Raw genomic sequence first — 21,212 nt, 5'->3', positions numbered from 1 at the left:
CGCATGATACGATCCCATTTGTTTGGGCTGGTATGGGGGGGGGCGGGGGAGGGGGGGGGGGTTGATGTAGAGCTAGGATAAGTTTGTAAGAAAGTGGCTCTGTATATACTGGACCAAAGTAAGGTACAGTGTGCACAGAGTCAACAGTCCCCAGAGGTTTGGTAGAGGCTAAAGTTAGATATAACCTTACTCTCTAAAGTGGTAGCTTGGTCGAGCAGTTAGGCAGTATCAGAGGACAGTGCACAGCATTTGTTGTACACACTCAGTCAGCAAATGGTCTCACACACTCAAGAACTGAACTCTAGGGGGCATGGTGAAGCGGAACGGCCGCTACTTGCTAGAGCTCCGGTGGACTCAGCCCACTCCAATATATCCGCCTCACAAATCCTACACCTCTGTGGCGGAAACCAAGATCGGAAGGTGCCCAGACATCGATGCTGCAGTCGCAGAGCTCCCCCCAAATCCAAAATATCACCGCTCTTTGTGCGAGGCCCGTGTGCCGGAAAGCCAGGAGCCTGAGTGCGGAACAGTGCGGCGTATGTGTATGGGGGAGTGGCTGCGCCTCATTCCGTTTCCTTGATCCCTTCCCGTCAGATTCGGCAGCACACCTACGTCGCATTCCCAACTGAGCGGACTGCTACTGTGTCTGCGGAGAGTGTATTGGAAATCGGAATTTTGGTGCCTGGGGAGCCTGTTTCAAGGACGCTGGTAAAACCTTCTGTGGCGGCCGGCGCCCGGTACAAGGCTGCACAACGTTGGTGGTGGGGCCCTGGTTTCCCCTCGCCGGTGCCGCCTGCTCACGGTGCTGGCCTCTGGATGCAGGCCTACAACAGAGGGCCCCGTGGTTAGAGCTGGACGACCGGAGAGAACGATCTGGACCACTTGAATCCTCGTAGAGGCAGGTGAGCTGTGTACCAAGGCCTGAAGGTGAGCGCGGTCTGCACTGACCAGTCCAGCGGGGTGGCGCTAACTTGGCCCCAGATTGCACCCATATTACACAAGCCCCATCGCCTGGCAATTCTTGGCGAGACCCCCAGGGAGACACCTCGTAGACAACGGAGGCGCCCGCAGCCCCTCTCATTCCAACTGCTTTGGGACGCCCTTGTGACCCGGACATTTTGGAGGACTTTTCCATCGAAACACTATAAAGCGATGTGCTTTCCTTGACTGACCTAGCGGGTTCACTCGCTGCGGGGTGTAGCAGGGGTCCTCCCCTGAAGATCAGAACATGGCATCATCGAGGGGCCTCAAATCAGCACAGGTCAATAAACTGGTAAAGTACGCCTTCACCGGGGAAAGTGTGCCGGAGCAATCACCCAAACACAAGAGCACCGGGGACCAAGGGACCCCAGATAAAGACCCTACACTTAAAGAGGTTATGGCAGCAATCGCGGAGCACAAAACCTCCCTCGAGCACAAATTGGACTCTGGAGGTGAACCTTATCAATCAATCAGTACATTTATAGAGCACACTACTCACCCGCGAGGGTTTCAAGGCGCTGAGGGTGGGGTGGGGCGGGGTGCTACTGCTCAAACACCCAGGTCTTGAGGTGTCTCCTCAAGGTGAGAAGGTCTTGGGTCAGTCGGAGGTGGGTGGGGAGTTCCAGGTCTTGGCGGTGAGGTACGAGAAGAATCTGCCGCCTGTTCTTCTGGTGCGTGGTACGGTGGCGAGGGCGGGGCTGGCTGAGCGGAGTTGGCGAGTCGGGGTGTAGAACGAGAGGAGATTGTGGAGGTATTCGGGTCCCGCGTTGGGGAGCGCTTTGTGTGCGTGAGGAGCTTGAACGTGATCCTCTTGTTGACGGGGAGCCAGTGCAGGTCTCAGGTGGGTGGTGATGTGGCTGGGGCAGGGGATGTCCAAGATGAGGCGGGCGGAGGCATTCTGTATGCTTTGTCTTTTCTGTAGCTTGCCCGTTGTCCCTGCATAGAGTGCGTTGCCATAGTCGAGCCGGCTTGTGACGAGGGCTTGGTGACAGTCCTTGTTTCCGTGGGGATCCATTTGAAGATCTTTCGTAGCACGCGGAGGGTGTTTAAGCAAGAGGAGGAGATGGCGATGACTTGCGTGGTCGTAGTGAGCGATGAGTCCAGGACGAACCCAAGGCTGCGTGCGTGGTCGGTGGGAGTCGGTGCTGTGCCCAGGGAGGCGGGCCACCAGGAGTCGTTCCAGGCAGAGGGGGATGGTCCAAGGATGAGGACATCAGTCTTGTCTGTGTTCAGTTTCAGGCGGCTGATCTTCATCCATTCGGCGACAGCCCTCATTCCTTCTTGGAAGTTGGATTTGGCGGGGACTGGGTCTTTGGTCAGGGAGAGGATCAGCGGGGTGTCATCGGCGTAGGAGATGATGTTGAGGTCGTGTGCGCGGACGATGTCGACGAGGGGGCTCATGTAGATGTTGAAGAGCGTCGGGCTGAGTGATGAGCCTTGGGGTACACCGCAGATGATCTTGGTGGCCTCTGAGTGGAACGGGGGTAGGCGGACTCTCTGGGTTCGGTCGGTGAGGAAGGAGGAGATCCAGTCCAGGGCCTTTCCCTGGAGCCCCGTGTTGTAAAGACATGTTTATAGGGTGTGGTGGCAGACCGTGTCGAAGGCAGCTGAGAGCTGCGGTTTCTCCGTTGTCTAGCAGGGTTCTGATGTCGTCGGTGGCGGCGATGAGGGCGGTCTCGGTGCTGTGGTTGCTGCGGAAGCCAGACTGGGACGGGTCGAGGGAGCCGTTAGTTTCGAGGAAGTTGGTCAGTTGCTTGTTGACCGCTTTCTCGGTGACCTTCGCCGGGAAGGGGAGCAGGGAGATGGGTCGAAAATTCTTGAGGTCCTTGGGGTCTGCTGTCAGCTTCTTAAGGATGGCGTTGATTTCAGTGTGTTTCCAACTCTCAGGGAAGGTGGCAGATTCAAAGGAGCTGTTGATGTCTCGGAGGTGGGGTGCGATGATGGTGTCTGCTTTGTTGAAGATGTGGTGAGGGCAGGGGTCGGATGGAGAGCTGGAGTGGATGGTGTTCATGATCGGGGTGACGTCTTCGGTGTTGACGGGGGTCCCGCGACTGAAGAGGGCGGTGGGGGGCGTTGTTTCTGCGGCTGGTGGAGGCGTCTGGTTTGCGAAGCCGTCGTGTATGTCGGGGCTATCTTGCGGTGGAAGAAGGCTGCGAGGGAGTCGCAGAGGTCCTGTGAGGGGGATGTCGTCGGAGTTGGAGTTTGGGTTGGAGAGTTCCTTCACGATGCTGAAGAGCTCCTTGCTGTTGTGTGCGTTGTTGTCTATGCGCTCTCTGAAGGCCGTTCTCTTGGCGGTGCGGATGAGCTGGTGGTGTCTGCGTGTGGCGGTCTTAAGGGCCTCGAGGTTTTCCGCAGTCCGTTCTTGGCGCCAGGCTCTCTCTAGAGTTCGGCAGGATTTTTTGGAGTCCTTGAGGTCTGTGGTGAACCAGGTGGTTCTCCTGCTGTTGTGCTTGTTCAGGGGATTCTTGATAGGGGCGAGGGTGTCGGAGCAGTTGCTGATCCACTGTGTGAGGTTTCGGGCGGCGGTGTTGGTGTCCGAGGCATTGGCCGGGGGGCCCTGGGCGAGGGAGGCGGTCAGCTGGTCAGTGGTGACTTTGCTCCAGCATCTTCGGGGGATCTGCAGCGGTTGGATGTGTGCGGTGAGTTTCTTGGAGGAGAAGTGGATGCATCGGTGGTCGGTCCAGTGAAGAGTGGTGGTGTGGCCGACCGTGACGGTGCTGGTGGAGAAGATGGGGTCCAGCATGTGGCCTGCGTGGTGGGTCAGGGTGTTCACTAGTTGCTTCAGTCCGAAGTTGGAGAGGTTGTCGAGCAGGGTGGTGGTTTTGTTGTCGTTGTTGTTCTCCAGGTGGAAGTTCAGGTCCCCCAGGAGGATGTAGTCTATGGTGGCGAGGGCGTGCGTGACGAGATCAGCGATGGATTCGCTGAATTGTGGGCGTGGACCCGGTGGTCTATAGATGAGTGTTCCTCTGAGGGTGGTCTTGGGGTCGGTGTGGATCTGGAAGTGTAAGTGCTCGGCGGTGCTGAGAGTTTCTTCGGTGCTGGATGCGACTCTGAGGGTGTTCCTGTGGACAATGGCGATTCCTTCTCCGGGCTTGTTGGTACGGTCCCTCCGGATGATTTTGTAGCCGTCCGGTATGGCAATGGCGATGTCAGGGGCCGAGGAGGCGTTCATCCAGGTTTCCGTCAGGAACGCGATGTCGGGGGCTGTTTAGTCGAGGAGGTCCCAGAGTCCATGGCGTGCTTGCATACGGAGCGAGTGTTGAGTAGGATGCACTTGAGGTCGTTGTTGTTTCCTGGGCTGGTGTGGGAGGCGGTGGTTTGGGTCCTGGTGTAGCAGCAGTTTCGGCAGGAGAATGGTCCGTGAGTGCGCTTCGGGGTGGCTTGGTAGCAGGCAGTCGAGCGGCCGGTGATGAGCGCGAGGAGGGTGGCGGCGTCGAAGGTCCGTCGTGCGTGGTGGGCCTGACGGGGGCCAGGGATTCTGGTGCTGGACGCGGTCCGGGCACAGACGGGCTTGCCTCTGGCGCGCCTCTGGCGCGGCCGCGCAGCGGCCTGCATTAAGACGGGGTGGAGGGTGGGAGGAGCACCTGGGAGGCGGGTAGCGGGAGCCAATGGGAGGGAGGGGGGCGAGGCCGCAGGGGACGCACAAGCAGGAAAGAGCGGGAAGCGGGCGGTGGGGAAAGGAGGAAAGGACGGCGAAAAAAGCAAAAAAGACGAGGAGGCAACTTTATTCACTCGGGGGGAGGCAGAGGGGAGCAGAGGCAGCACAACGGGGGATCACGAATTACGGAAAGAAAAGCGAGGTAGACAGGGACACAACACAATCAGATGTACAGAAAAAACAAGCACAGATGAGCAGAGAGAATACAATCGGATGGACAGAGCAAGCACAAATGAGCAAAAAGAGAGAAAGCAGACAGAAACAGGCAGAAGAATACTTACAATACTTATAGCCCACCACTGGGCCACCAGGGATGAGGCGCAGGCAGGAGCCTGCGGGTGGAGGAGGGCCTCGAACTTCCAACAGTAGCAGCAGTAGCGAGGGGCAGGGACACGGCACCAGCAGGGTGTGCTGCGGTGGGGGAGCGGCCTGGCCTGAAACAGGGTCAAGGGCTGCTCCGGGCAGATCTCAACAAGAATAATGAAAAACTTAAGGTAGTAGAGCTCAAGACCAACAGCTTAATAGAGGACTCCTCCCAGGCACAGGCTGATATTAGCGAACTCCTATCCTTTCGAAAGTTTGCAGAAGCTAAAATGGACGATTATGAAGGTCGTCTTAGACGCAACAATGTTCGCATTTTAGGAGTACCCGAAAAAGTGGAGGGGGGAAGTGGCAGATTTGTGGAAGACCTTATCCTTCACCACCTTAAGCCTAAGGGGCTGGGGAATTTCTTTGTGATAAAGCGGGCCCACAGAGTACCGGGAGGGCGCCCCAAGCCCGGGCCCCCCACGCCCAATCCTTGCCAGGGTTCTCAACTATCGAGACTGTGACGCCATACTCCAGTGGGCCAGAATGGGACCTCCACTCCGATTCGAGAATGCTGACATCACCTTTTTCCCCGATTTCACCCAGATGGTTCAGAAACAGCGCAGATCCTTTTTGGGTATTAAGCAGCTCCTTAAAGACAAGGGCCTCAAATACGCAATGCTTTTCCCGGCTAAACTTCGAGTGGGAGCAGACGGGAGAGCCTGGAGGTGGCGGCGAACTGATTGGAGCCCCGCAAAGCGTGAGTTTGGAATGGCGGAGCCGAGGTAACTGATTCGGTGTCGCTGGGGGAGGGTCATGCGCTTTAGGTTACCCGAGAATTTCACCGGACACATGAGTACCTAGAACTGAACCGCCGACTAATGATACGGTACATAGCGACCACGGGGACAATTGTGAGGCGGCGTGACCGTCGGACCATGTAATAGCAGCTTATTTCCGCTCAGAGGCATGTGTTTTGACTGCAGGGGTGGGGGGACGGGACACTGCGGGCATCGCACGCCCCAATTTTCTTTATTTAGTATAAAAGTTGGGCAACAGGCACTCTGCCAGTTCAGAATGGGCAGTTTTAAGTCCAATGGGCAGGTAAGTAGGGTTGGGTGTTGTTGGGGGAAAAGACTGTTGCTGTTCAGTAATCTCAAGATGCAGGGAAGCAGGGAGGGGGGTTGTTGGGCTGGGGATTGGTGGTTGATTTTTGTTAAGTTTGATAGATCGACAAGCTATGCAATAGGCATGACTCAGGCTCTAGATTCCACTACCAGATTCAATGCATACACAGTGGGATAAGAGTGCCAACATTTTGAGCTGGAACGTCAATGGGCTAGGGGACAAAATTAAGCGCAGTATAGTCCTCCAATATATTGAGAGACAAGCCCCTGACGTTGTTCTTCAGGAAACGCAATTGATGGGTGGCTCATGCAAGTCACTGTGCAGTTTGCAATATATACTTGTGGCACATGCTGGGTTCACAACAAGTTCGAGAGGAGTGGGTATTGTGCTGAGAAAAGCATTTCCCCTCAGCGTGGATTCCACCTGGACTGATGATAGGGGCCGATATGTGAGGATTACTGGGGCCTGGGTGGGGCGCACTGTTACGCTAATGTCTGTCTATGTCCCCCCGGGACTCCAAACCACTACTTTTCAGGACCTGTGCACTACTCTCCTTTCATTACCGGAGGGACTATTGTTAATGGGAGGTGATTTTAACTCTGTGGGCTCAGGCAGACTTGAATGTCATCCCCCGCGAGAGTTGAGGCCTTCTACTAGATGGTTGCCGGATTTCCTTGAAGCCATGGGGTTGGTGGACTGCTGGCGCGCCTACAACCCTGAAGGGATTCAGCACACTTTCTACTCCGGCGCTCACTGCAGCCTGTCTAGACTGGACTATATCTTGGTCCCCAGCCCCCACATCTCCTATGTTCATGAAATCAGACACCTAGCTCGGGGCATATCTGACCACTTACCGGTATGGATACATTTACTTCTCAATCAGATCAGGGTGGGTAGGGTTGTCCCTATTAATCCCTGGTATCTCCGTAACCCCAAAATCCAGAAAGACCTCACACCAAGGCAATTGACACCTACTTTGATGAAAGTTTGGGTACAGTAGTCTCCCCCCAAACACTTTGGGAGGCCTTCAAGACGGTAGTTAGAGGGGAAGCTCAGTCACTGATAACCGGACAGAGAAGGGGACAGCAGAAGGAAGTATCTGATATAGAGCGAGATCTACCAGCTGGAGCAAGATGTGACAGAGGCCAGAGGCGGGCGCATAGCTCCGCCCCTGGCCTATTGGTGTATATTACGCCCATTTCCTAGCATATGCTTTCAATTATCGTGCCCAGACACCGGGCACGATCACTGAAAGCATATGGGTGCACGCACACCACCACTCGCGGCTTTGTTTATTTTGCAAACGCCATCGTTTTCGCAATCAGGCTGGTAGCTGTGCGGCGCCCGGGACCCCCGACACCCTGGTTAAGTGTGTTAGCGCTCACTCTGAAAGGCTGAGAAGGGTAATTGCATCGCACGTTCCCCAGGGAGCAGCATAAAAAGGTGAGGAAACACCCCATTTAGGAAATATTTGGATAAAGTGCTGCACCGCGTGCCCCAGATCAAAGCTCCCCCCCGCCCCGAGGGAGGGAGTCAGCCGGGGCATCCGTCGTTAGAGACAACTCAAGTCCTGACCCCAGGAGATTACACTGCCAAGCGAGGAGAGACACTCTTGAAAAGGGCACAGCAGAGCACCGGGGAAACGAAAAACGACACCCGCGGCGAGACTCACTGACGAAGAGACATGTGGGCACTCTGTACTGAGAGACATCTCGGGACGCTGATAGGACCTTAAATTCAGAGACAACCTGCAGCTCTGACGTAAACTGACCCTGATGATGAGTCGCATACTTGCACTCGGGCAGAAATAGACAGATTGGCATTAAGAGTCCCAGGGTTCGAAAAACTCACTCGACCGCTCGCATTTGCGAGTGAGATTGATTAAGGACGAGCTATTTTTAGGTCCTACTCGCCCTTTCTGGCGAGTAGGAATACAAACTTGACACTTGGCCTCTGAAAGCAGAGGAAATGTGGCAAGATTTAAAGGCATCTTTATTGCTCATAAAGTAAATGAGCAATAAAAATGCTTTTAAATCTTGTTAACTTGTCACATTTGCTCAGTTTTCAGAGTTTGAGGTCAAGTTCATTTAAGTTAGGCCGAGGAGATTTTGTAGTCTACTAGACCTGCAGGTCTAGAGCATTTTTTATGATTTGTCGAGCCCCGAGTCCTCACTAAGAGACGCACCTTGAATGTGAGGGACGTTTTGGCATGTGGGCGAGACCCGGATTGACACTGCGAGACATTCTGGTACTCTTTAACCTGATACAGACAAACACACCGAACAGAGATATTCTGGCCACTTGATAAGGATACACTGACATTGAGAGACAGTCTGAAATTGCGACAGAGAGCATGAACCTGCTAGTGAGATACCCTGGCAATCCGGGAGACACGCCCAACCATTGGGAGAGACACTGCCCTGGGACAGAAACATCCTATCGCCTAAAGATACCTCTCGGGCCTTGAGATATTGAATCGAGGCACCCTTGAGCCGAGAGGCCTGCGAGGGAGGGGTTGCGGCCTAGAAGAGACACCCAGCCCGTCTCGAGAGAGGCAACGGGTCTGCAACATGGAAGGGGGCGCCTACGGAGCGGGCAAAGCAGGAGGAGCCTTTGACCCCCAGTCCTTCGTGAGACAGCCACATACTATCGTGAAGATGGTCTCATGGGTAAGACTCCTGCACTCTTCTGGGGTTTCCATGAGGGGGCAGAGGTTGTAAAATACACACCCGAGGGAACAATGTTATGATGACCGAGAGGGGCACAGTGTTGTTATAGCACACGAGCCGGTGTTGTAATAACTGAGGGCACAGCCTTGTAATAAGATGGGGGATAGTGTTGTAATTCAGTGGACAACCTCGTAATAAGCGAGCGGAGTGTTTTGAACCTTATCACCTCTAACGTACTGAGTAGTAATTGTCGCAACAAAACATTCCCCAAAGACATGTGCTTTGTGTGCTCAGAACCACACAATTCAAACACAATGGGTTGTAATTCATTATCTATTCTATATACCATCTACAAATCATAAAAAATAAAGCTTCTGTATATATTTTTTATAAGGGCTCTTAATGTTGTTCTCAGTGAATGCAGGAGAGTACCTATTTCTTTATGGTGCATCTTGATAGGAACGAAACAACACTAGAACATTTAAACTAATTATAGTACAGAAATATGCCTCTGACGTGGCTAACAAAGTGGACAGAATGTTACCATAACAAATCTCATGGTTAAGGAACGATGCAATCGCTCATGAAAGGATACTCCGTGTTCAATATAGCTCTTCACACACCAATAATTATCACTGCCGCACTCACAGGCATTAAGTATCTTCTGATTCAGTCATAATAAAAGTTATCAAATACCTCGACTATTGGACTAGTAGCCTGAAAAGGTTGCTCATCAGGTCAAAAGCATTTAATTGGTACAGAGCGACCATATCAAGCATTCTGACGAACCATAAACAGGGCACCAAATCCTGAGGCGGGGGGGGGGGGGGTAAGAAAGTATCTACTGTTAGGCCTGTGACTTCTGTCACTGTCCCAAAACACTGCCTGGGTCTAACCAGATATGCCGATGCAGGCTTCAGTTCCTGGCATCTTGTAAATGTCCAACACAATTAAAAAATGTAACTTCCTGACGGCTAAGTAGAGAGTTGAAATTCTCTGAAGACCACGGCTAAACAGGTAAAATATTTCTATGACTTAATCCATTGAATCTCACATACATCATCGAGTGACGCAAAGCCCTTTATTAGTACTTAATTTATCTACACCAAATCGCAACATTCACTATTCTGAGTAAAGATCTAGTAATTCCTTTCACTTTTTACTGTAGCAGAGGACAAAATTCGATGGAGCCTTGAATGGAAAAGTATTCCTTTTTTAATCCCACCCCCTTTAGCTTTTCCCCAGTGAGCAGATGAGCACAAAACTTCACATAATGAACCTCAAGAGTGTTCGGTTTTCCAAATTTTGCACACATCTGTCAAACGGCACCAAAGTCATCTAGAATACCAAAAGGGTATAGGTATCATAGCTATGCAATAACCATCAATTACTTAATGTTATATAGCATTTAGCTAGGCAAACAGTCCCTCACAGAATGACAACATTACAGGTCTCCCGAACACAGTAGTTGGGACTTGTGGAGGTTATCTTTGATTACTGTCTAGTAATTGCTGTACCAGGCACCAAGACAAGTAAGAAGCTCATTTTACAACACTTTACGCACAACTACAGAGTCTGGGTATCGGTCAGTGCATCTGTGATAACCCAAAACTATGGAAAGAGGTGGAGTAAAAGCAATAGTGATATGGAATAAGTAAGACCAGAGGTGGACTCAAAGGAAGAGTGACATGGAATGACGAAGACCAGAGGTTTCCTATTCAGTGACTCAGTGGTCACCCAAAACAATGGAAAGACGTGGAGTCAAATGAAGAGTGACATGGAATAAGTAAGACCAGAGGTTTCCCCTTCTTTCCAAAGTATGGCTAACAGTCCAGCAACAAATGCTGAAACTGTTGCCCTTCTGCCACCAGTACACTGATGGGAATAGGGAGGGCAGCCAAACGTCAGGATTTAAATAGACTTTAACAATCACTACCCGGGTCACAGCTGTCATTTGGGCAAAGTGCTCCTTAGCAACAGGGTGTGGCAGGAAGTGTGTGTCGCTCTTTGGCAGAGACATTGAGTTTAATTGTAACTGGTTTCTGGATGCTTGTATTTAACGAAGAGTGTTTCGTTCCTCATGGTCAATTGCAGACATGAAGGAAGGAAAGCACAAGGAGAAGAAAAATATATATATCTTGAGGGCAAAACTCCGCTGGTAAGGTTGTTACATTTTAAAGAGATTAAAGTATTTCTGTACTTGGACGACTGGCTGATCTGTTCCTCTTGTTTTCCTAAGGCACAATCCCATACAATGAGGGTCTGCAGGTTCCTGGAGGAGCATGGGTTGTTGTTCAGGCAAAAGAGGTCTCACCTGATCCCAAGACAGGAACTTCAGTTCATTGGGGAACGTTCGTGACAGATCTGGGGAAAGTCTTCTTTCCTAGGACACCAAAGACTATTAACAGAGCTGACTTCTCTTTGGTGGGCTTAAAGTCTGACAGGCAGTGGTTACTAATATAGGGATGAATGGCTGAAGCCATCATGGTTAGTCCTTGGGCCAGGCTGTAATATGTACCCATTAGTGAGTCATTTCCTTTTCATTTGGAGCAGAGAGATTCAAAGAATTTCGAACACCTAATACCTGTGGAGCAGGAAATAGCATAACAAATGATTTGGCTAATCCACTCAACGTGTAATGATCTCGGAGGATGTTGTGCCATTTGATCCTGTTAATAAAAGGTTTGAGATGGAAGTTAAGAGGTCTTTTGCAGCATCAAATTTTGTCATCAGAACTGCAGCATACACCAGTTACGTAGTACAATATCTCCTGAAAGATTGTCAAGGACAGAAACAACAGAAGGGCGATATCACTGATAGTCTGACCATATTGGAACAACAGGTTACTTTTCTGTTGGATCTGTCTTATGAATCAAGTGCACCTGCAACAACTTCAGGCTCTTCCAGATAAACCAAGAGACCGCTATGTATGAGGTCATAGAAGGCAGAGGCTGCACAGAAAAAAATGTTAATAAACTTTCCTTTATCTGAGTCCAAGCGGATGAGACTGGTGTCGCCAGAGTAGGATACTATGCCGTCTGACGATGGCGCGAGGGGGGGCCATGTAGATGTTGAAGAGTGCAAGGCCGAACGATGATCCTTGGGGTACTCCGAAGTTGATCTCTGTGGGTTTGGAGAGGAAGGGTGGAAGTCTGAGTCTTTCTGTTCTGCCGGTGAGGAATGAGCGGAGCCAGTGGAGGGCGGTTCCGTGTATGCCGGCGTCGTAGAGTCTGGTGGAAGAGGTGTGGCGCAGAGGCCAGGGTGCCCGACTACGGGTTCACGGTTCGATCACCGGCGCCAGGTTAGCCCAGCACCATGTGACTTTGGGCAATAGCGCGCTTAATCTTCCTGAGGGACCCCACCGCCGGGACACCACTTCGGAGGTAGCTGAGAACTTTACAAATACTGGTATTTCATTTCATTTCGGTGGCGAGTGTGCAGTGGGAGAAGGTGTTGAAGGCTGCAGAAAGGTTGAGTAGGGTCAGGGCTGCAGGGTGTCCTTTATCAAGGCGGGTGCTGTTGTCTGTGGTGGCGAGTAGAGCGGTCCCAGTGCTGTGGTTGCCTCAGAAACCGCATTGGGGGGTGGTAGGTCGAGGATGGAGTTTTCTTCAATAAATTTAGTTAGTTGGGCATTGAAAGTCTTCTCGTGACTTTGGACACGAAGGTGAGGAGGGGGATGGGTTGGTAGTTCTTGGGGTCCGTAGGATCTGTTGAGGTCTTCTGGAGTGGAAGCCTGACTTCTCTGCGTTTCTAGTTATGAGGGAAAGTGCTGGTTTCGAAGGTGGCGTTGATGGTGCATCGTAGTAACGCTGCAATGGCGGCTCTGTGGAAGATGTGCAGGGGTCAATGGGGGCACCCGAGTAGATGCCTTTCATGGTCGCTGCGGTGTCTTCGGAGTGACTGGGGTCCAGGACGAGACGGTGTGTTGGCTGGCTGGCGTTGTTAGACAGGGGAGTGGTTTCGGAGTGGCTGGCCGTTGAGGTGGTCATAGAGGCCCTTGGTTTTCAGATGGAAGTAGGATCCAGGCTTGTTGCAGAGGTCCTGGGAGGGGGTGATGTCCGTGGTTTTGCTGGGGGGTTTGGTGAATTCCTGGGATGATGCCGAAGAGTTCCTTAGAGTTGCTGGAGTTGGCGCAGATTTTGTTACGGATGAAGGTCCTTTTGGTGGATCTGATGCGTTGGTGGTATTCGGTCATGGCGTTCTTGTAGGTGGTGTGGTCTTCGGGGTTTTGCGGTTTCTCCAGTTCTTCTCAAGATGTCTGCAGGTTTGTCTGATTCTTCCAGGTCAGCGGTGAACCAAGCGGCCTTTCTGTGACACTGTCTTTCTGGGTTATGTAGGGGTGCAAGCTAGTCTGGCAGTTGGTGATCCATCTGTGAAGTTCTTTGGCTGCGAGGTTGGCGCTGGTGGAGGTGGCATTATGGTTGAGCTGTTCCTCTGTGCACTTGCTCCAGTTCCTTCGCGGAGCGGGGTGCAGATTTCGGGGTGGTGGGTTTGTCAATCTGGACGCGTAAGCAGTGGTGCTCCGTCCAGGGGGTTGCGTGGTGTGGCTGAAGTGGATGTTATCTCCTGCAAAGATGGGGTCGAGGGTGTGTCCCATCTTGTGGGTGGAGGTGATGAAGAGTTGTTTCAGTCTGAGGTTGTCCAGGTTGTCCAGGAGGGTGACGGAGTTGGGGGTCACTGAAGTTGTAGAGGTGGAAGTTGAGGTCTCCGATGAGTATGTTGTCCAAGGAAGTGATGCCGTGGGGTGCGATGAGGTCGGCGATGGTAATGGTGAACGCGGTTCGGGGTCTGGATCTAGAAGTGGAGGTGTTTAGTGGTGGGCAGGCTAACGCTCGAGCTGTTGAATCAGAGGGATCTCTAGTGTGCGATGGCATGTTCTACTCTTGAGCGGGTGAGGCGGTGGAGGAAGGCCTCAAACACCTACCTGGATAGATGTGTCGGGGGCAGCGGCAGGCGAATCAACAGTGGAGCTGCTGGGGCAGAAAGTGGGACCACTGTCTAATTGCGTTAGATGCATTGTGGACACTTTGGTGGTATGAGTTTCACCAAAAAACAATTGAGGAAGTGCAGATGTAGTAGTGATAGAATCACCCTCCTGAACTTTGTAAATAACCAAAAAGATTCTATCAATGTAAAAAAGTGAGTATTTTTATTTGTTTTCACTATAAGGTGAGGACTTTGTGTCTAAGAGTAGTGATGTGTGCTCTCTTTGCGGGTGGCAAAAAGGAGAGCACTATGTGCTTTTAAAATACCCCTCACACACTACGAGTCCCATAGTGTCATGCTTCATCAAAGGGGTCTTCCCGTCCCTCTACGGGGCGGGGCGTGCTGCGACCTACGAGCTACGCAGGAGCACTGAAATAATGACGATAGGCTATGTGTGATGTGACAGTGGTGGTGAGTGGTGGGGGTAGGGACCTATTTAAGTGTAGTGATAAAAATTCCCTGGCTAGTCGAAAAAAATATATTTATTAGCTTCTCTGGCTGGGAACAGTAAAAAGGGGTTTGAATAAAGTAGAACGAAATATGTTAACTAGTTAACATATTTCGTTCTACTTTATTTATTATTTAACTAGTTAACATATTTCGTTCTACTTTATTCAAACCCCTTTTTACTGTTCCCAGCCAGAGAAGCTAATAAATATATATTTTTCGACTAGCCAGGGAATTTTTATCACTACACTTAAATAGGTCCCTACCCCCACCACTCAACACCACTGTCACATCACACATAGCCTATCGTCACTATTTCAGTGCTCCCGCGTAGATCGCAGCACGCCCCGCCCCGTAGAGGGACGGGAAGACCCCTATGATGAAGCATGACACTATGGGACTCATAGTGTGTGAGGGGTATTTTAAAAGCACATAGTGCTCTCCTTTTTGCCACCCGCAAAGAGAGCACACGTCACTACCCTTAGACACAAAGTCCTCACCTTATAGTGAAAACAAATAAAAAATACTCACTTTTTCACATGGGTATGAGTTTCACCTCTTGAAATAGCTCCATTTTGGAGTCACAAGGAATTTCTCAAAGGTTAGCACCTCTTTGATCACATTATATACCAATAACGCTTATCGTAAAATTAAGGACTAGGTACTGCAAGTGAGTGTGGCAGTTCGTGCCACTGTCACCCAACTTTAATGGTTTCAAAACCACCGATCGCACATGCAATACTTTCGCATCAGATCACTAATACTTATAAACCAACTACTTTATTTAACACAGATCGTTAAGAGTTTAAAACAGTGGAATATCATACGTACATCCGTGACTGCAATAAAGTAGGTCGGGGAGATTACGGTACGGGGAACAGTTTTCGGGAGGATGATCTGTCGATGGGAGAATTGATGACCACCATCCAGTAAAGTGATACTTAGGGTTATGGGTTAAACTCGGGACTAGGACGCTTGGGGTGTCCGCAAGAGGGGTCGTAGGGAGGAGCGGTACTCGATATCTAACACAGTGCCTTGCAATTGTGGGTTTTGAAGGATTATGCCAGAGGGACTTGGTCTGATTACTAAATCCTACTGTATTTTCTCGTTAGTAAACGTCAGAGCAGAAGTAGAAACACGACTTCACGATACTATAGATTACCAGACCAGGCGACACGCAAGGGGATTCCAACGTTAGTGGGTCAGCACTCACCATTGTAGGAGCGGCCCTCCGAGGGCGGGGCAGTGTAGCCGGCTCTCCTCCCCATAGAGCGGTACCGGGGTTGCGCCATACCCGGAACGCACGGTACACCACGGGTGCGAAGTAGAAGGATTCGACCCTCGGTGAGCGCCGGAAACTAAGAATAGGAGAAGCGACGCGCATGCGCGATACCAAGAATCAGCTTCAGCAACAACAACCCAAACATGCGCAGTGCGTTCCACGCACGGACATTATGAGTGACGTTCCAAGTACTGCGTCTGCGCCTCATCTCCCGGGAAACAGGCGGAAACACACGGGATTACGTCAGTGACGCACTCTATGACGTACTCGTACCGAGAGGCAGTATGGGAAACTTTCTAAACTGATAGAAGTAGTAAAGGCCTACAATGCGCCTTGGTTCGCCCTTCCCCCCCATCCCAAAGGGGGGGATGGGGCTGGGCCGGGGGCATTAGTGGAGGCCACCCCTCGGAGCAGAACCCGGGCTAGAAAGGGCGGGGTTAAAGGGAGCGTATTTATTTATTTATTTATTTATGCATTTTTATATAGCGCGGACTTTACCCGAAGGCGTCAGAGCGCTTCACATTAGGAATAGAAATGAAACATAATGAGAAACATTACAAAAGAACAGATTGCAAAAATATACGTTACTTACATAAGGTAATAGTGACAATTGTGAGCAAACAAAATACATGAGGTAGTAAAAATTGTGAGCAACCAAAAATACATGAGGTAGTAACGGTAATAGTGACAATTGTGAGCAAACAAAATACTTGAGGTAGTAAAAATTGTGAGCAACCAAAAATACATGAGGTAGTAAAGGTAATAGTGACAATCGTGAGCAAACAAAATACTTGAGGTAGTAAAAATTGTGAGCAACCAAAAATACATGAGGTAGTCAAAAGTGCACAAGAGGAAAAGTGACAAGTGTGCAGTTATAAGAGAAAACAGAGTATAATTTGAGGTATAGTACTGCAATAAGTGCTAGAAACTCAGGCACAAGAACAAGCGTTACGTGGGCAAGGTGGCACTTGAGCGTAGGCAGAGAACTGGCTATTCCTGCTCCAGTTCTCTCATGTAATATAACTGGTTCTATTGTACAGTGCTCTGACACCTTCGGGTATAGTCTGTGATTTATAAAAATGCATTAAATAAATAAATAGGACACTGGGTTCAGCCCAGCCATAAATTTAGGCAAGGAATTTGGCGTAAGGTAGTGGGGTATTTAAGCACAAGCGCGGGTCGCAATACTCTCTTTCTCCTGGGATGGTTATGGAGAAGAGAGGTGCTGCTGCTGTAGAGGGTGAGGTGAGGTGAGGGGTGGGGGTTGGGGGGAAGGCTAGGGGAGCCGTGAGGCCTTAGGAGGGATGGGTAGTGCCTTGTGGCAGTGGATGGCGCTGGGGGGATTTGGCCGGATTTGAGGGTTGCACAGGGCGGGCACCCACAGGGGCAGGTGCCCGTCTGCGGGAGTGTCTCGGTGGCTCAGTGCAGTGTCTGCCCGAGGGATGGGCGCGGGGTTGGGTGCGTTGGGCCCGGCCTTAGGCGCTTTCATGGCAGGGCCCCAATACCGCAGGTCGCCCCCTGGGCTCGGAGGGTCTTGGGGCATCGGTTCTCCCCCTGGCCCTCGGCTCGCACATATGCTGCTGGGACGAGTTATTACAGATCTGACGGTAGGGGAATGGGGGTTTTCCCACACGCCGGCCGTCACGCAGGACCCGCTGCCAACTCTCGGGAGCATTCAGCCGTAGTGAAGGCTGGGCCTCGAGGTCTTTTAGGACATTGCAGCCGACAGCAGGGGTAGGGGATCCTGGGACACTGCTTGCATGCGGTGACTGAGCGCTCAGATTGCCAGGAATGACTCTCTTGAGCGTGGTTGTCTCTGGGATTGGTAGAAGGGATATTGTAGGATTTGCAAAGTATTAACATTTGGGGTTCAAGGACGTGGATGGGTCCGAGGGGGGTTATGGTGGGGGAGAAGCGCTTTCTTGATTGAAGACTTTAAGGACGGACACAGAAATAAATGCCTGTTTACTGCTAAGTCAGCCAAGGGAAGGGTTCTAGGTAAACAAAGGGTTTATGGCTTTAAACAATAGTGGCTGCTTAGGGGGACCGTGGAAGAGCGTGTGAGGGGGCAGCACAGTGGGGCAGCGCAGTGGAGCAGCGCTGCTACGAGAGCCCCAGTTGCAGTTGCGGTGGGCGAGGAGGGAGACTGGATTGCAGGAGATATGTGTGGGGTGGTGCGCATCCTGGGGTTGGAGGACGGGTGTTGTGGTGCTTGCCACGGGCTTGGAGCATGGTGGGGCATGCAAGGGGATCGGTATTGGCACGGTGGGGTTGGTGTGGGTGGGTTGCGGTGAAGTGTAGGGGGTTTGGCGGGGGTGAGGCGAAGGGCAAGAGAGCGGGGGGTGGAGAGTTTGGGAGGGAGGTCGGTGCCGGGGATGCTGGATGGTTTTGTGAGTTGCGGAGGGGTCAAGGGGGCCCGGTAGGCCATGGCAGGACCGAGGGGGTGAGGTGGCGCTATGCGCGGAGCAGCCAGGTATTGAGCGGATCAATTTGTGGTGATCCTGCGCAGATGATTTGATCATCTCGGTGTGCCACAGACCAGGGGTGGGTTAGTGATACACAGAGGATCGGGAGGAGGGGGGTGTTCGATGTGGAGTCGGAATGGTGCATGGGAGTTGGTTGAGGGGCACGCGAGTGGGAGCAGCGAGGCGGGAGGAGGCTGCTGAGGGAGTCTCGACTTGGGAGTGGTGTATTGGGTGGTTGGATGCAGGAGCGGAGGGGCCCTGGGTTGGGAACTGCTGATGTGGAGCGGAGGAATAATGTTTAGATCTCGGCGTGTGATCCTGGGTAGATTATTAATCAACCACAGTATCGAAAAAGAGGAATTCGGCCTGGGGTGACGCAACGGGGAGCATAAGGGCGCTGCGAGGTCTGAGGCAGGGGAGCGGCGAGGTTCGTGGGGGCCCTCGTTGAGGGGATTTAGGGAAGGGCAGCAAAGGGTCGGATTACAAGGTAAGGCTGGGAAGCAGGCTCCGCAGGGTAAGGTTTTTTGGCAGATAAGAATGGACTGGGTCTGTTAGAGTAAATTGGGTGTGCCCCGGCAGCTTGGGAGGTGGGGGGTAGGGGCAAGGTACTACATGGCTCAACAACTATAAGTCATTGGTTGGCGCAATTTCATGCAATGGCAAGGGGACTTGGCACACCGGGGGTGTAAAGCCTGAGCGCCCTGTTTGTTATCCCAGAGACTCTAGGTTTAGGTCCAGTACTGAGGGGGGGGGGGGGGGGGCGTTGCTCGCCACATCCGCCCAACTTTGTGGAGCGGTGGCCAGCTGCACTCACCAGAAGGTGTTCTTTCTGGCAGCCCCCCCCCCCCCCCTCATCGTACTTTGCGGCATTTGTGCTGTCTGTTGTGGTGGGGGCAGAGCACTCGAATGATTGGGGCACATAGCTTGGTGGGAGGCCATGGGGTCAACCTAAAACAAATGTTTTCGTGTCGCCTAGGGGGGCCAGCGCTCGTGACGGGGCTGCTGCTTTCGGGCACAGTGCTGTCTGGTGTTCAGCCTGTTTGGTGCAGGGTGTAGAGCTTCCGCTGCTCGTCCCTCGCTGGCAGTAGGGCGCATTTCCTCCGTCCTGGTGGAGCGGCGCTGCCCCGGTTTCCAGCCTTGTGGGGAGCCTAACAGGCGAGGGTTGTGGGTAGAGTGAAGCGGCTCATTACTCAGTTCGGTGACCCGAGCAATTGGGTATTGCCGATCGCCAGGCTCCACTTTCCAGATCAGCTGATGTGGGCATCTCAGGCTCTGGGGTTACGGGGGGCCGGGGCAATATCACACTAGTTAGGCAATGTCCTTTCCCCCGTTCCCCTTTCTTTTGTTTATATGTTTTGCCTTTCTCTTCTCGGAGTACCCGACTCCTATCCCCCCTAACAGCCAGTGTTCGAACTTCACACCCAAGGGTAGTCTTATCTGTCCAGCAGTGACTTGGTTGAAGCCCCTGCTGCTCTCGCCGGTGGTTACACGGCTCAAGTAATGGCTGCCTGCTACTGCTGAGGGGAAACAACCTTTACAACGCAACTTTTACAACGCACTACCATTACAACGAAACTTTTACAACGCAAAAACTTTTACAACGCATACCATTACAACGCATGTTTTTACAACGCAAGTACTTTTACAACGCATGCCATTACAAAGTAAGTATTGGTAAGTATATAATTATATTTAATATTTTATGTTTTTTTTTTTTTAAGTTTTCAGTTTTTGGGTAAAGGGGTATTTTTAGGGTTCAGGGTCAGTTTTCAGTTTTTGGGTAAAGGGGTATTTTTAGGGTTCAGGGTCAGTTTTCAGTTTTTGGGTAAAGGGGTAGTTTTAGGGTTCAGGGTCAGTTTTCAGTTTTTGGGTAAAGGGGTATTTTTAGGGTTCAGGGTCAGTTTTCAGTTTTTGGGTAAATGGGTATTTTTAGGGTTCAGGGTCAGTTTTCAGTTTTTGGGTAAAGGGGTATTTTTAAGGTTCAGGGTCAGTTTTCAGTTTTTGGGTAAAGGGGTATTTTTAAGGTTCAGGGTCAGTTTTCAGTTTTTGGGTAAAGGGGTATTTTTAGGGTTCAGGGTCAGTTTTCAGTTTTTGGGTAAAGGGGTATTTTTAGGGTTCAGGGTCAGTTTTCAGTTTTTGGGTAAAGGGGTATTTTTAGGGTTCAGGGTCAGTTTTCAGTTTTTGGGTAAAGGGGTATTTTTAGGGTTCAGGGTCAGTTTTCAGTTTTTGGGTAAAGGGGTATTTTTAGGGTTCAGGGTCAGTTTTCAGTTTTTGGGGTACAGGGGTATTTTTAGGGTTAAGGGACAGTTTGGGGTTTTTGGGGTACAGGGGTATTTTTAGGGTGCTGGGTTAATTTGGGTTTTTTGGGGTACAGGGGTACAGGGTAAAAAAAAATTAAAATAATTAAATTAAATTATATTAATTACAAATAATTAAAAAAAAATATTATATACTTACCAATACTTACGTTGTAATGGCATGCGTTGTAAAAGTACTTGCGTTGTAAAAACATGCGTTGTAATGGTATGCGTTGTAAAAGTTTTTGCGTTGTAAAAAATTCGTTGTAACGGTATGCGTTGTAAAAGTATGCGTTGTAACATCATACATCCCTGCTGAGATCTGATAGTCCAGGTCGGATCGGTGACTGCGCCGGGCAGCTGAACTATTCATTGCCTCACGTATCTAGCAGTTAGTGTCCAGTCTGTTTCATCACTGAAGTTCTTTACTCATGTCTCAACGCTTCACCAGCACGTCCACCCCCTCTGATAGTTCTGCATCCACTTGTTACCTCTCTACACCTAGGCCCATAAACACTTGAAGGAGGAGGTCCTCTTCGGAAAGACGGCTTTCACCAAAACATGTAGGGTCTCAGAGTATGAAATATGCTCTACTCCTTTGTGGCGGCACATTTGTATTTGCTCCCTACATGAGTACTCATGTGGACCGCAGGTGGCATTATAAATAAGGACACATAGTACTACTTCCATTTCAGTGGGGAGGCGGGCCAGGCAGCCCGAGAGCACAAGGCCCTTCTAAGGGTCGCAGGTGATAGAAAGCCACCCATACTGCCAGAAAAGTGACAGAAAGAGCATCCTACGAGTCCCACTCTCTACCACCCAACTGGAGCCTAGTCGTCCCAGGGGATCGCCACCCACGCATGACCCGGCACCAGTCTCTCCCTGTGGATATATACCAAGCCTGTCCAACGATATTCTTTCAATACTCATTTGCAGAGTTGAACATTGTCAGTAATAATTATTCACAATAGAACATGATGGTGGCCATTTGGA

The 21,212-nt window shown here is 51.1% G+C and overlaps 1 protein-coding gene across 1 annotated transcript in view; it reads right to left on the bottom strand.

The window, feature by feature from the left end:
- NXF1 (nuclear RNA export factor 1) overlaps nucleotides 1-15,609 on the bottom strand; it is a 497,551-nt gene extending 481,942 nt beyond the window's left edge. Inside the window, exon 1 of the mRNA XM_078660502.1 lies at nucleotides 15,389-15,609. Within this exon, the coding sequence (XP_078516628.1) occupies nucleotides 15,389-15,467 (79 nt within the window). The 5' untranslated portion in view covers nucleotides 15,468-15,609. The remainder of the gene's footprint in view (nucleotides 1-15,388) is intronic.
- Between the last annotated feature and the right edge of the window lie 5,603 nt (nucleotides 15,610-21,212).

Source organism: Lissotriton helveticus, chromosome 9, assembly GCF_964261635.1.
Source record: "Lissotriton helveticus chromosome 9, aLisHel1.1, whole genome shotgun sequence".
Taxonomy (NCBI): Eukaryota; Metazoa; Chordata; class Amphibia; order Caudata; family Salamandridae; genus Lissotriton; species Lissotriton helveticus.
Note: the sequence above shows the minus strand (reverse complement) of the source record. Positions and strands in the feature narration are given on the sequence as shown.